The sequence below is a fragment of the Pundamilia nyererei genome, unplaced genomic scaffold (genome assembly GCF_000239375.1).
Source record: "Pundamilia nyererei isolate P.nyererei 1_Seehausen unplaced genomic scaffold, PunNye1.0 scaffold00034, whole genome shotgun sequence".
Taxonomy (NCBI): domain Eukaryota; kingdom Metazoa; phylum Chordata; class Actinopteri; order Cichliformes; family Cichlidae; genus Pundamilia; species Pundamilia nyererei.
The window spans coordinates 2279371-2293085 of NW_005187435.1; the positions used below are offsets into that span (position 1 = coordinate 2279371).

At 39.0% G+C, this 13715-nt stretch overlaps 1 protein-coding gene across 2 annotated transcripts; it reads left to right on the forward strand.

Annotated features, from left to right (window-relative positions):
* Positions 1-3254: 3254 nt before the first annotated feature.
* On the forward strand, positions 3255-13573 carry padi2 (peptidyl arginine deiminase, type II). 2 transcript variants are annotated; one of them, XM_005729726.1, is made up of 16 exons: positions 3255-3459; positions 6910-7081; positions 7492-7561; positions 7790-7851; positions 8034-8151; positions 8671-8823; positions 8985-9175; positions 9385-9488; positions 9745-9856; positions 10165-10272; positions 10438-10589; positions 10685-10832; positions 10976-11069; positions 11191-11270; positions 12390-12527; positions 12637-13573. In XM_005729726.1, exons 1-16 carry the CDS (start codon positions 3302-3304, stop codon positions 12868-12870), a joined length of 2094 nt encoding a protein of 697 aa, XP_005729783.1. In that variant the 5' UTR covers positions 3255-3301; the 3' UTR covers positions 12871-13573. The 2 variants fall into 2 exon arrangements, with proteins under 2 accessions (XP_005729783.1, XP_005729784.1); XM_005729727.1 differs by lacking the exon at positions 3255-3459 and adding an exon at positions 4162-4394.
* The last annotated feature ends 142 nt before the right edge of the window (positions 13574-13715 follow it).

A 13715-nucleotide genomic window follows, 5' to 3' on the forward strand; every position in this document is an offset into this window, starting at 1 on the left:
CTCAGGAGAGAAGAGGAATAGAAGTCAGTAAAAGCAAGACAGAATACACATGTGAATGAAAGAGAGAGAGGTTGGAAAAGATAGCACTGTCAAAAAGATGTGAATGTGAGGCATAGCTGGATGTCGCAGAACTAAAGATGCCAAGATTTTCACTGGAAATGACCAGGAGGGACAGGATTAGAAATGAGTATATCAGATCAATTTATAGACAAAGTTAGAGAAGCAAGGTCAGAATGGTTTGGACATGTGCAGAGGAGAGATAGTGGATATATATGGAGCTCCCAGACAGGAGGGAAAGAGGAAGATAATAGAAAAGATTCACAAATGTAGTGAAGGAGGAAATGGTGTAACAGAGGAAGATCCTAAAGTTGCAGTGAGATAGAGGTAGATTATCCACTGTGACAACCGCTAAAGAGAGCAGCTGAAAGAAGAAAAAATATTGATTTGCTTCAAACATGTAACTAAACAATACAATTTAAAAAAGAAGAGAAAAGGTTTAATCTAACCTGCAGGACCAGGAAACCATAACATGAAACTCCAATTGAATAGCACTTTACACCACCCCAGCTGACATTTGGCACTGCTGATGTCTTGCCTTGATGTCTTGTGTACACATGCCATTACATGTTTTCAGAAGCAGTCTCTAACTTTCAAACATTTTTCCTGTGTGCATGAGTACTCTGCAGTCTAGGGACTTCTGTAGCATACTGCTTCACAAGCTGTTTTTGCTCCTAGATATTTACACTTTGCTATGACCACACTGGGCAGACATTTGTCAAACTGACTTAGTGTAAAGATGGCATCCTGTGACTAAGCCACCCTAAAGTCATTGAGCTGTGCAGTGTGACCCCATGTTTTGTCACCAGTGGTTTTTCAAAGGAACATGCATGGATGTATGCATGATATTCATCTGTTTGCAGTTGATGTGGCTCAGTTCAGTTTGATTCAATTAAGTTCAGTTCAAGTTTATTTATATACCACCAAACCACAATAGCAGTCTCCTCAGAATGGAGAAAACCAACCCCAACAATCAGATGATCCCCAATGAACAAGCACATTTACTGACATACTGAAGTGGCATATAAACATGTAGAGAGAGAAAAGAGGTGAGTAGAAGGTGAAAGCTGAAAATAAGTGTATCGTAGTGTAGCACATGAATTCCCAAAAGAGTTTAAGCCTCTAGCAGTATAACTAAGGGATGGTTTAGGGTTACCCGATCTAGTCTTAACCATAATCTTTATCAAATTGAAAGTTTTGAGTCTAATCTTAAAAATAGAGAGGATATCTATCTTTATCCCCCAAATCTAAACTGGGAGATGGTTCCATATGAGAGAGGTCTGATAGCTAAAGGGTCTGCCTCCAAGTCTACTTTTATGTATTTTAAGGAACACAAGTAAGCCTGCAGTCTGAGATTGAAGTGCTCTGTTAGGACAATATGATGCTAATACTGAATGTGAGGAGAGGGATTTTAAATTTAATATGGGAAAATTATGATCTCTCTTACTCATTCTTGTTTGCATTCTAGCTGCAACATTTTTAATTACCTAGAGGCTATTCAGGGAACTTTGGGGACAACTAATAATAATGGTTTACAAAACTCTGGCCTAGAAGTAATGAATGCATTTATTAGGTTTTCAGTCTCACTTTAAGACAGGATGTTTCAGAGATACTGCACAGATTAAAGAAGGCTGTCCTTAATGTCTGTTTAATGTGCACATTAACATATCCTTATCAAAAATGACTTCAAGATTCCCCACAGTCTTACTGGAGGCCAAGATACTGCTATCCAGATTATCCTGTTAGACATCATATTTTTAGGGCCAACCATGATAGCCTCAGTTCTGTCTGAATTTAGCAGATGAAAATTACATCCAGGCATTTACATCGTTAAGACATGACACTAGTTTAGCTAATTGATTTATGGCTTCATAGACAGATATACCTGGATATCAGGGCATCATCTGTAATAAAAAAGAGTGCAGTAGTTTATATTAATATGGGAAGCATGCATAATGTAAAAATTATGGGCCCCAGCATTGAAGCCAGTGGAACTCCATGACTAACTTTACTTTACATGCACAAACTGGAACTTTTCAGGTAGATACCATTCAAACCATTGGAGTACATTGACTTTAATACTAAGAATGTTTTCAATCTCTGTATTAAAATGTTATGATGAGCAGTATAGAATGAGGTCTAATGGGACAAGCACAGAGCTAGGTCCACTGCCAGTGGCCATAAGCAGGTCATTTATAATCTTAACTAGTGCTGTTTCTATTCTATGATAGAAACGTTATCCTGATGAATAGTACAGTAAAATGTCCTACAGGTAGCTCTGCAGCGGGATCTGTTCCTATTCTGTTTCAGTTACATGACAGTTTATGTTCTATGATAGAAATTGACTGTAAATCCTGACTGAAACTCTTCAAATAAACCATTCCACTGTAAATGATCAGTTTGCTCATTGATAACATTGATTTCAAGATTTTTTTTTTAACATAACAAGAAGGTTGGAGATTGGGTTATAATTAGCTAAGACAACTGGATCAAGTAAAAGCTTTTCATGTTGTTGTGTAATTACAGCTTTTGTGTACCCCATTAATAGAGATAAACTTATCATATTTGAAGTGACTGCGTTAACTAATGGTGAGACTTTTTTGAACACCCTTGTAGAAATCTGCACTTTTTTTTTTATAGAACAGAAAACTGCTTTTATAAACCGAATGAAAATCTTTAGTGCATCACAATTTCCTCTCCAGCTTACAGGTTATCTGCTTTAAGGTGTGTGTTTGCGATTTATATCAGAGAGTCAAAGCTTTCTGATTTTTTTACTTTCCTTTTAAGAGGAAACACAGTATCCAGTGTTAAACGCAGATTAACCATTAACCTCCAAACACCCAGATGGTGACAGCAAACAGAACCTGGCCCTTATTCTGCAACCTAGTTTTCAAGGGCTACTTATTTATTCCCACAAACACCAACAAAATGATTGTACATACAGACACACAGTACAATACAGTCCTTGAACCTATGACATGCCCTAGCAGGTTGGCCATGCCTTTGCAATATACAGCAATGTCTGTGGTGCGGAACAAAAACTTCCATTGGCCTCAACCAATCATAAGTTGCACAACTCCTCTGAAGATTTTAATTAACAGGTTTTGGCAAATTATTTTAAAGATGGGAAGGCTTGTAAGCTTGTCCCTCCTACTGCAAATTACATAAGCTACTTAGGCTTTTCAGATATGAGTACATCTGCACACACCTACTACTCTTCACAGGAGGCAAACAGCCGTCAACCATGTTTCAAGACGTTTACCAAACCAATGTCCCTCCATATATACCTACTTTCTTAAATAGGAAAAGAACGGGTAGTCAACTTACATGTCGTCTAGACACACAAAAAACGCAGCAACTTCTCTACGTTGTTGGAACCTCTTTGACAGCAAAGGTGAACAGGTAAGGTGAAACACTAACATGACTCTAAACACACATACTCAGCTCTATATGCACGTTATAATGTTGGTAACAGTGGCGAGAACATCACGTAGAAAACTTTCAAGTGACTGTTCAGTGCATACTGCTGAGAGATCTCGAAGGGTGCGGCTCTATGGTGCAGTGGGTGGGTGCGCTGGTTGGTGTCAGTTGTCACAATGTGTCTGTAAAAACCTAAAGTAAATACAGAAAAAAATACAAGTCATCTGTTCGTACTGGGTTGGCTATAGCTTATGAGGTCATCTACTACTAATCGGAAAGTTGGTGGGTCGATCCTTGGCTTCTCCAGTGTGCATGCTAAATATCATGTGCAAGATATTAATCCCAAGTTGGTCCGATGTATCCGTCGGAGTGTGAATGCGTGTGAATGTAGAGAAACCTCTTATGTAGAAAAAGCATGGATAAAAGTGCTTTTAATGAATGGGTGAATGAGGCAAGCTGTATAAAGCTCTTTGAATTCTCAGGAAAAGTAGTTAACTATATAAAATCAGTCTATTCAATTATTAATAGTTGAAATGTGCACAGAGCCCACTTTCCTCCAGAAGATCTCAGTAAATAGAAAGATCAATAGATAAGAATAAAGAACTGCCATAGGATAAGTGGCCACTGGAGGGGGCGGAGTGGAATTTGACTGACCAATCACCGCACAAAGCCTAAGCCTAGCAACGTACCTGCAGCTTTTATGATGAGTTGTCGCGCTGGTCTGAAACAGTTTAGAAGTTTGCGCTTTCACTTCTCTGTACTGTCGCAGCAATCGCTGGACGTTTGTGGTCAGTCTCTGTCTAACAGTGCGAGAAGACGACAGTCATGATCCATCCCCGCACGCTCAGAATAGATTACGGCAAAACTACGACGGTATTATACGTAGTTGGCTCGGAGCTAAACGTCAACCTGAACAGGTAGGTCTTGCTCAAACCGCTATAATACATTCTTCGCCAAAAAGCTCACCTGAGTTATGTGAAATGTCTTGCTTAGGGGTTGATAAGCAAACGCGTTGCTTTGTGGTAATATTAATGTTCTATCAAATATCGTAGCCGATTGTCCATATGTTTATGTATCCTGTGTGCAGATTGTATTTTCACTGTCATTAAAAATACGCACGCTTCACAAACGTTGGTTTGGCGTTTTTTTTTAATTTTTTAATTTAATGGAACAGAACATCCGTGCAGTATTCTATGTTCGAGAAGTTAATTATTTGCTAAAATATTTAGTGAAATGTTGATTCAATTTTATGATACCTTTGGCATACTATTTTGTGTTTTTGAATAGTAGCACTATACACTATGTTGGGGCAGAAGTCTTCCTAAGTATTGGGACACTTAAACATTACACAGAAGCTGCTCGGGCATGTGCCCCCATTAAGCTCCCGGCACATAGTTTTTGTACTGATGTTAATACCAGAGGAGGTTTGGAAGTATGGAGTTTGCATGTTCTCCCCGTGTCTGCGTGGGTTCTCTCCGGGTACTCCGGCTTCCTCCCACCGTCCAAAGACATGCAGCTTGTGGGGATAGGTTAATTGGATAATCCAAATTGCCACTAGGTGTGAATGTGCGAGTGAATGTGAGTAGGAATGGTTGTCTGTCCCTATGTGTTAGCCCTGCGACAGACTGGCGACCTGTCCAGGGTGTACCCCGCCTTTCGCCCTATGACAGCTGGGATAGGCTCCAGCGCCCCCCGCGACCCTGAAAAGGACAAGCGGAAGCGAATGGATGGATGGATGGATGGATGGAGGTTTGGAAGTAGTTACTGAGTCAGCAGAGCGTTGAAGACTTCCAGGTAATATAGGTCTTGGCACCCTGCGGCCCTGTTTGGTAGCGTCGTGGCCAAGTTTCTGTAGTAACTGAACCGTCCAATTTGCAACGGTGCAGCTGCTCCTGGATTATCTAAAAGGGAAGAGATTTTACAGAGAATTCACATGATATTATAGTACCAGTGCTCTTCTACGACCCATTGTTTAGCAAATGTTGGTAAAGGCGGATTGCATTGCTAGATCCTTGATTTTATACACCTGTGGCAATGGGACTAAAATACCTGCATTCAAAGTTTAAGAGGCTCGGCACAATACTGTGTGGTCCATATAATGTATGTTATACTTTAAATTACTAGTCCTATTTTAGTAACATCATTAAGTCAGGGACTGCTGGCCAAAAGAGGTCATGATTTTATTTTAAAGCTGGGTGGCCAGAGAGCAAGCTGTTTTCCACATCCAGGTGTGGTCCATCCAGATCCTTTTTACAAACAATATTGATAATATAAATCAAATGCATGTGTTATTATACATTACCTTTTATTGGCAGTGTATGTGGTTGTGATCAAACAGCCAAAAGACTTTCTCTTCTCCATTAAAAGAGTAGTACTGTTGGTTAGCCATGATTGGTCAAAAACATTATTTCAAGAATTAGAAAACTCATCTGAAGTTCATTATTCATTTGTACACAAAGCAAGAGCTGTCTTGGTGATTAACATTTAAATCGCACGTTGGAATCACAGTCTCCAGTATCTCTGTCAGTGTTCTCTACATAGGGACTGATAGAATGAAAAGAAGTTAGTGTTAAAATCAAAATAATTCTCGATAGAAAGTGTTTTTGGATATTCTAAAACCCCTTTGAGGCCCAGGTTGTCCCGTCCATATTCCAGTCTCCCACTCTGCCGAGTCAGTAATCCCTTGTCTCTCTGTTATGTAGGCTGGCATTTGGCAGAATGTACACCATACATTTCTTTGGAAAACAAAGTCTCTCCTGTTAACAGCAACAATGAAACACTGTTAATTCTTTCCACAAACAAAAGACTATTAGATTTGCCACCACCAGGAACTGCACACAAATATCATCCTTCAGGTTAAACAATAGAATTCTGACATATTCTAGCTGCCAGTTTATGTAGTGCAAAGTCAATAAATTATGTCTACTACAACCATCATCGTGTTATAGAGCATTATTAAACCATTCAGTAAATGTCACCTTCAAGAAGTTTTTGCTGTAAAGACATCAGCATTTGTGCCACGTCAAGTTGTCTACGTTGTGGTCTCAGCTTTGCCAGACCAGCTCTTTCAGTTGTTTCAATGGCGCCTATTGCTAAACAAACAGATGACACATGGGTTAAAAAAAAACCCTCTGCAACCTAGTATGATACAAGATTATCATGTTCCTAGTGCCTCAAGAAAAATTAGTGTAAAAAGCACGAAAAGCTACAGAAATGACAAGAATATGACTTGTTCAGTTTATCAGGTCAGTTTCTAAGCAGACCGATATCACTGTGACTAAAGCTTGTGGCTTGTCTGTGTACGTCAGAGCACTTCCTCATATGTACATGGAGAAAAATATGCGCTTTTTGAAGTGGATCTCATGTTTAATACAATATGTTTGTGTTGTATAAAACGCCTGTCATCAAATTGTGCTTTTGTCTGGTTCTCAGGAGTGCCCCTCCCACCTCCAAGTTCTTCTCCGTGAAAGGCACTGCCAATGTTCAGTACAGCATCAGCCCCACTCCTCGGGACACATCCCACCTCTCTCCCATCCCTCTCACTGAAAACTCAGTCCTGCTCATCAGCAGGGACCATGCCAGTCAACATGAAAATGATAGCAAGGTATAGTAGCACAAAATTGAATCTGAATCAGAATACTCTATTAATCCCAAAGGAAACTGTGTAATTGCATGACATTGCTGATGTCACAAGTCAGTATGTCTCATTTCTTGATTTCAGCATTTCCTCTATCAAGAGCATGATTCAAGTTCATGTTAACTGTCAAAAAAGATTTACTGTTAGTCAGATTAAGTCATTTTTTTGCTCAGTTTTCCTGCACCTGTGGGTAAAAATACTGTCAAACCGAACTCCTGTCAGGATTTATACTTTAGTTAATGATTGAATTGTAGCTGTTGAAATTATCAGGGCTCACTCCTATTTGCTTTACAATGGACAACTCACAATCAAACAATATAAAATCAATACCTGTTAAATTTCTGCACATCATCAGCTTATGTCTTTTATTTTAAAAGCTGTCAGTCCAGTACTATGGGGCGAATAAAGAGGTCTTAGGGAGAGCAGTTGTGCATCTGACAGCTGTTGGTAAGTTAAATTATAATGACGCAACATGCATTTTATTAAGAACTTGTTGTTTTGTCTGTAAAATAGTACATTTTATTGCTCATTATAATCCAAACATGATGTACGATTCACCAGAGTTTCATATCATGATGATTGTGATATGAAAAAAACAAAACAATAGCTGTACTGCGATCTGAGCCTGTATCTGGAAAAGCGGTGTGTGTGATCAACAAGCTTTCTGTTATGCAGAGCTCTCACTGGATGTCGATGCTGATAGAGATGGCATCGTGGAGAAAAACAACCCTAAAAAGGTGATCTAAAATGTTTCAGCTTTACATGACAGAACTACTTCAACACAATATCACATTTCCATTGTATGTCAGTAAAGGCAAGATGCAAACATGCTTATTCAGTTTGCAGTTATTTTCAGAAGATTTTGCTGAAGTCTTTAAGTCACAAAATTCACATTTTCATTTTTTTGAAAATATTTTAGGGTTCTTGGAAATGGGGTCCTAATGGGCATGGGGCCATCCTTTTGGTCAACTGTGACTCAGAAAAGACCTACAAGAAGACAACAGACAGCGAGGACAAAAGCATTTATAAAGTGTCTGGTAAACCACTTTCAGTGCAGCTTCAGTTTTCACCAATAAATACTCTATTTTTTCATTTGTTTTCTGTACCACAAGTTTTTTTTGTTTTTTTTAACTTTCCCTAGCATTAGAAAAGCCATTCTTATTGTCTGTACTAAGCAGATTCAAATGGTGATATGGTAAATCAGTCTGATAAAGAATTGTCTTGTGAGAGACAAAGACTCACAAGGGTAGAGATAAAATCCAGTAGAGCTGAAAGTTGATAGTATATGCTGGTCAGGCGTTATGTGTAAAGGTGTACAGTTACCAGAAACACTACCACATGTGACTGACGTCTGCAACATGTGGAGCAGTTAAAAAAAGTCTCTTCAGCACTGAAGGAGTAACTAGTACAGATATGGAAGGTACCAAATTGCACTATAGCGCGGGATCAAAGCCCCTACTGTAAGTCAGTGACTACAGCAGATACCAGGCACAACACCTGAGATGGGAAAAAATTCTATGGTGCCAACAGCATTAATAATTTTTATGGATGTACAGATCTAAAGGACATGTCTGTCATGGTGCTGCGGACCAAAGGCCCGGGTAAACTCCCAGAGGGCTACAAACTCACCATGCACATCTCTCAGGGAGATGCAGAGAGTGTTCGAGTCTTCAGAAACCGATCCACCGAAGTGTCAAATAGTGGCCTATGTGAGTAAAGAAGTGGGTATAAAGAAAAGCCCCGGAACATTTGATCTGATGTGCATGTCACCTGATCTGTAAAAGCATGTTTTGAACACCTTCTTTTTTTCTTTTTGTTTCTAAGTTAACCGCCTAAGTATTTAACCTGTTTTCTGTCATTCTTACTTCAGCGCAGAAACTTTACAATCTCTTTGTGAAAGACTATCCACTGGTGCTGAGCAGTGATGTGCTGTCCAAGGAAGTGCCTTACCTTGGAGGCGTGGCAGAGATGAACTTTTATGTGGAGGGCCTGAGGTTTCCTGACAAAGACTTCAATGGACTCGTCACCATCAACCTTAGTCTATTAGAACCAATCTCGGATGTAAGATCCAGAGTATAGCGTTACAGTGTACCACTGCTTTATTTAATCACCTTCTTTCTTTACACCATTAACTACAGCATAACTGTAGCGGATACATTTTGTGGTTCCAGTTAACATGAAGTTTTTGAATCCATTTTTTAATGTTGCATTACAAACATAGAATGGAGTATAACCGGTAGTACTCAACAGCCTCTCGCATGTTTCAACAGGGTCTCCCTGAGACGCCGATTTTTACTGACAAAGTTGTGTTTAAAGTGGCACCATGGATCATGACACCCAACACGCTTCGACCTGTAGAGGTGTTTGTCTGCAGGTTAGTGTAGACTCATGAATAATGAGCATGATGGTGACAGCTGTTGTTGCTGTCACACATTCCCCTTAGCTTGCCTTCTTTCCAAGAAAGCCAAACCTGTTTGTCTGTGTAAATACTGTAAATACTGCTTTCACAGACATTTGTTGTTTTACAATTTAATTTTTAAATTGTTTTTAAAGCTCTCACTAAAATAAATTAAAATATGTTACTTATGTTGTGGCACAATCAAAAAACTGTTTGACTGTTTCTTTGTTAGCACATCTGATAACTACCAGTTCCTGAAAGGAATGAGGAACCTTGTTGCGAAGAGTGGGTACAAGCTGAACATTTGTCATGAATATGTAAACAGAGGTGACCGCTGGATGCAGGTAAGCCATTTTTTTTTTAAACAAGGAAGGGTTATGAGTTTTAATGATGGTAACATTGTGGTTTTATAACTCCAAGTAAACAGGAACAGTAAATAAGACGAACATTAACACGAAAACCACGAAAAGTGTTTCTTTGAAAAATTACACAATAGTAACTGGTTTCACAACAACCACACTGCAAAACGGAAAACCACAAAAAACATTTGCAAACACGTACATATCTATTCATTCACACAAAGAAAAAAAATTCTCTAATCAACTAAGCCAAGAGGACAGCATAAATATAACATATATTTTCTATTTTTCAGGATGAACTGGAATTTGGTTACATCGATTCACCTCATCATCGTTTTCCTGTTGTTCTGGATTCCCCGAGAGATGGCGAGCTAGCAAACTTTCCATATGATGAGCTGCTTGTAGGAGAAAAGCTTATAATAAGTTTTTACTGTTGATGTCATTAAAAGCTTTGATTGTATATTATTCACATTGGTTTTGTTAATCAAATTATAGGCTCAAAGCAGAAAATTACATTACTTACGCTGATTTATAAAAAAACACAAACAATTATTTACTTTGTCTAGGGTCCCGACTTTGGCTATGTGACAAGGGTGGCCCTAGATGAACATGTGAGCAGTTTAGATTCGTTTGGCAATCTGGAGGTCAGTCCTCCTGTCACAGTAAATGGAAAAAAATACCCCCTGGGAAGAATCATCATTGGGGTTGCCTTCCCTACGTGAGTTTCTAAAAAATTCAAAGATCAATTCTTGACTTATAAGCAGAAATGTTACAGATGACTTTTGCAAAGTGAAACCTTTTTATTTCTTATAGGGCAACTAAAGGACGAAATATGACCAAAGTAGTTCAAGACTTTTTGTGGGCTCAGAAGGTTCAGGAGCCCATTGCCTTGTTCTCTGACTGGCTCCTTGTTGGCCACGTGGATGAATTCATGACTTTCGTTCCTGCACCTAACAGAAAGGTAAATAAAATTTTCTACTGAAGTGAATCTGGTGCTGCATCTGCTTGATAGTGACTTGCTGCTTTGTACATTGTGGAATTATATAAGGTTTTAGGATATGTGAGCTTCACTGTTATCTTTGTCTCTTGTTTGTCTGTTCACAGGGCTTCCGACTGCTGTTGGCCAGCCCAGACGCAGGTTACAAACTATTCAGAGGCCTACAGAGCAGTGGACACGGACAAGCCACGTTGTTTGATGGTAGGCCAGTGTTTATCTGCAACGTCTGTAGAATATATGCAAGGGCATCTTAGCAATGCACAAATTCATCATGGCATGGCACCAAGCCTTATCACTCACTCTGAATGATGTTCCCAAACAGGGTTGACAAATGCAGAACAAATAACACTGGATGAAATCCTTAAGGATGAAAAACTCCAAGCTGAAAATAACTATGTACAGGTGAGTGAGATTGTAGAAATAGAAAGAAGATGAAAAGAAAGAAGACCAGAAAAGAATATGGTATGCTAGTTCAGGCACGAAGACACAAGTATGTAAACAAAGATAACACATCTAACTGCTGAATATCACATTCTGGCAACGAGCATTAATATGGTGCTATGACAGCCTCTACTCTCTAGGAAGGCTTTTCACTGGATTTTAGAACCTCGTTGCAGGATTTGCTCCCATTCACCCACAATGGCATTAGTGAAAGCACAACTGTTTTTGAGTGAGAGCGGCTGGCACGCAGTCAGCATTTCAATTCTTGCCAAAGGTATTGGAATGGGCAATGCCAGGATGCTGTACATTAGGAATTTTTTTTATCAGCACTAATTCATGGCCACCAGCCCCACAACATTATTATCTTTCCAACAAGCTTTACTGTTGGTTTCAGGCAGCATTAGTAAAGAAGGATTCATCATTTAAGATATTTCAGCTGCTTTAGAGTCCAATTGCATTGTACTCTACCCCACCCTAGCATGCATTTGGCATTGCTCGAGTTACTCTTCTGAGCCCCTTTGTCATTACAACTTTTAAAGGTCCAAACAAAAAGTTTTTGTGTTTTTCTCAGAAGCCGTTTGTCCTTTAATTCCTAAGTTAAATTTTTACTGTGTGCATCAGTACTCTACAGCCTATGAACCTATGTAGCATAGTTCTACACATGTTGTTCCTTCTCATAGATATTTGCACTCCGGGACAACACTGGCCAGACATTTGTCAAACTGACTTAGTGTAAAAATAGCCTCCTATGACCAAGCCACCCTAAAGTCACTGAGGTGTGCAGTGTGATCCCGTGTTTAGCGACAAGTGCTTCATCAAAGACACATGCATGGATGTATGCATGATTTTTTCTTTTAGAGAAATGTTTGCAGTTAATGTGGCTAAATGATCTTAACCTGCATATTAGGGCTGATATTCACATACTATTGGGTACATTTGTATTTGGGTAGATTTTGGTGGTACGTAAACCAAAACTACCATATGAACCACTATAGTAAAATGTTTTATATTTTGAGCACAGTAATTTAACAAGCAAAATGAGAATTTTAGAGGCATATATTATCATTATTTTATTTCCAGAGCTGCATCGACTGGAACCGGGATGTGTTGAAGAGGGAACTAGGCCTAGACGATGAAGACATCATTGATCTGCCAATCCTCTTCAAACTAGTGGAGGATGAAAAGGAGTATAGAGCAGTAGCTTACTACCCCGACATGGTAAATTGTACATTATATTTTATTAGGCATCAAAGCTCCTGCTAGTTGAAAATAGATGTAAATAAATCTTTGGGCTGACAGAAGAACTATTTGCTATATTTGTTTCCAGGTGAACATGATTGTTTTGGGGAAAAACCTTGGTATCCCAAAGCCCTTTGGCCCCAAAGTGAAGGGACGATGTGCACTCGAGGCTGAGATGTGCTCTCTAATGGAAGGCCTGGGCCTCAACTGCACGTTCATTGACGACTATTCATCCTACCACCAGCTGTTGGGAGAGGTCCACTGTGGGTCCAATGTCCGCAGGGAGCCCTTTGAGTTCAAGTGGTGGAACCTGGAGATGTAAATAATATAGATATGACATAGAAAGAGTTCAGCCCTAGTTGATTTGGTGACGCCCATCATGAAAATCATTGTATTGCCATAGCAAACACTTCATTGTCATCATTTTGTAATGAATACTAAAGATCAGCAAATGTTGCTTTACAAAATAAGAAATTAGAAAGGTGGTTGGTGATAAATGCAACTGTTTTCTAATGTCATGCAGAGAATGATGAAAACAGCTGTGGGAACAGACTACATTGCATTAACAGTATCTTAATGTAGCTCTGACACACTGTAAACAGGGTAAGTAAGGCATGCATGCTATGTTTCATGTGCCTCGAAATGGAATCAGTTAACAGTGATGCAATGGTGGACTAACTAAACGATGATACTAACAAATCTACATATATACAAAGATGTACTTACAGAATGTTAAAACACATGTATTTGGTATCCAGTCTGGGAATGGATTTCATAAAAATTTGGGGGATTTAACTTTAAAAGGAGCAGATGGTGGTGGTTGGGTTGGTGTATTAGATAACTTGGAAAACAGCTTCCTTAAAGCCTTACAGAGAATCATCTCTGCCTTCATGAATGAGGAATGCCTTTCAGTTTCTTATCAATCATTTTATATTGAATGTGCTTCATTCTCACACAGAAATACTTAAATGGCAAACATGATTTTTTTTTTTGTTGCAGAAATGAAACTTTATTCACTTTATGCATTTTCATCTTTATTAAACTTTTTAGTTAGCTTATTTTACAAAAAAAAGCTATATGTACAAACGTTTCTTTTAAACAAGGGCTTAAGCAAACTGACAAGAATCAATACAATCATTTGAATCAAGCACAGAGAAGACTGGTTTC

Coding starts and splice junctions, on each gene's coding strand:
- padi2 (XM_005729726.1), top strand. CDS start 3,302: ATGTTTCAAGACGTTTACCAAACCAATGTCCCTCCATATATACCTACT. Junction 10,833..10,975: donor TTCCTGCACCTAACAGAAAG/GTAAATAAAATT, acceptor GTCTGTTCACAG/GGCTTCCGACTGCTGTTGGC. Junction 11,070..11,190: donor ACAAGCCACGTTGTTTGATG/GTAGGCCAGTGT, acceptor GTTCCCAAACAG/GGTTGACAAATGCAGAACAA.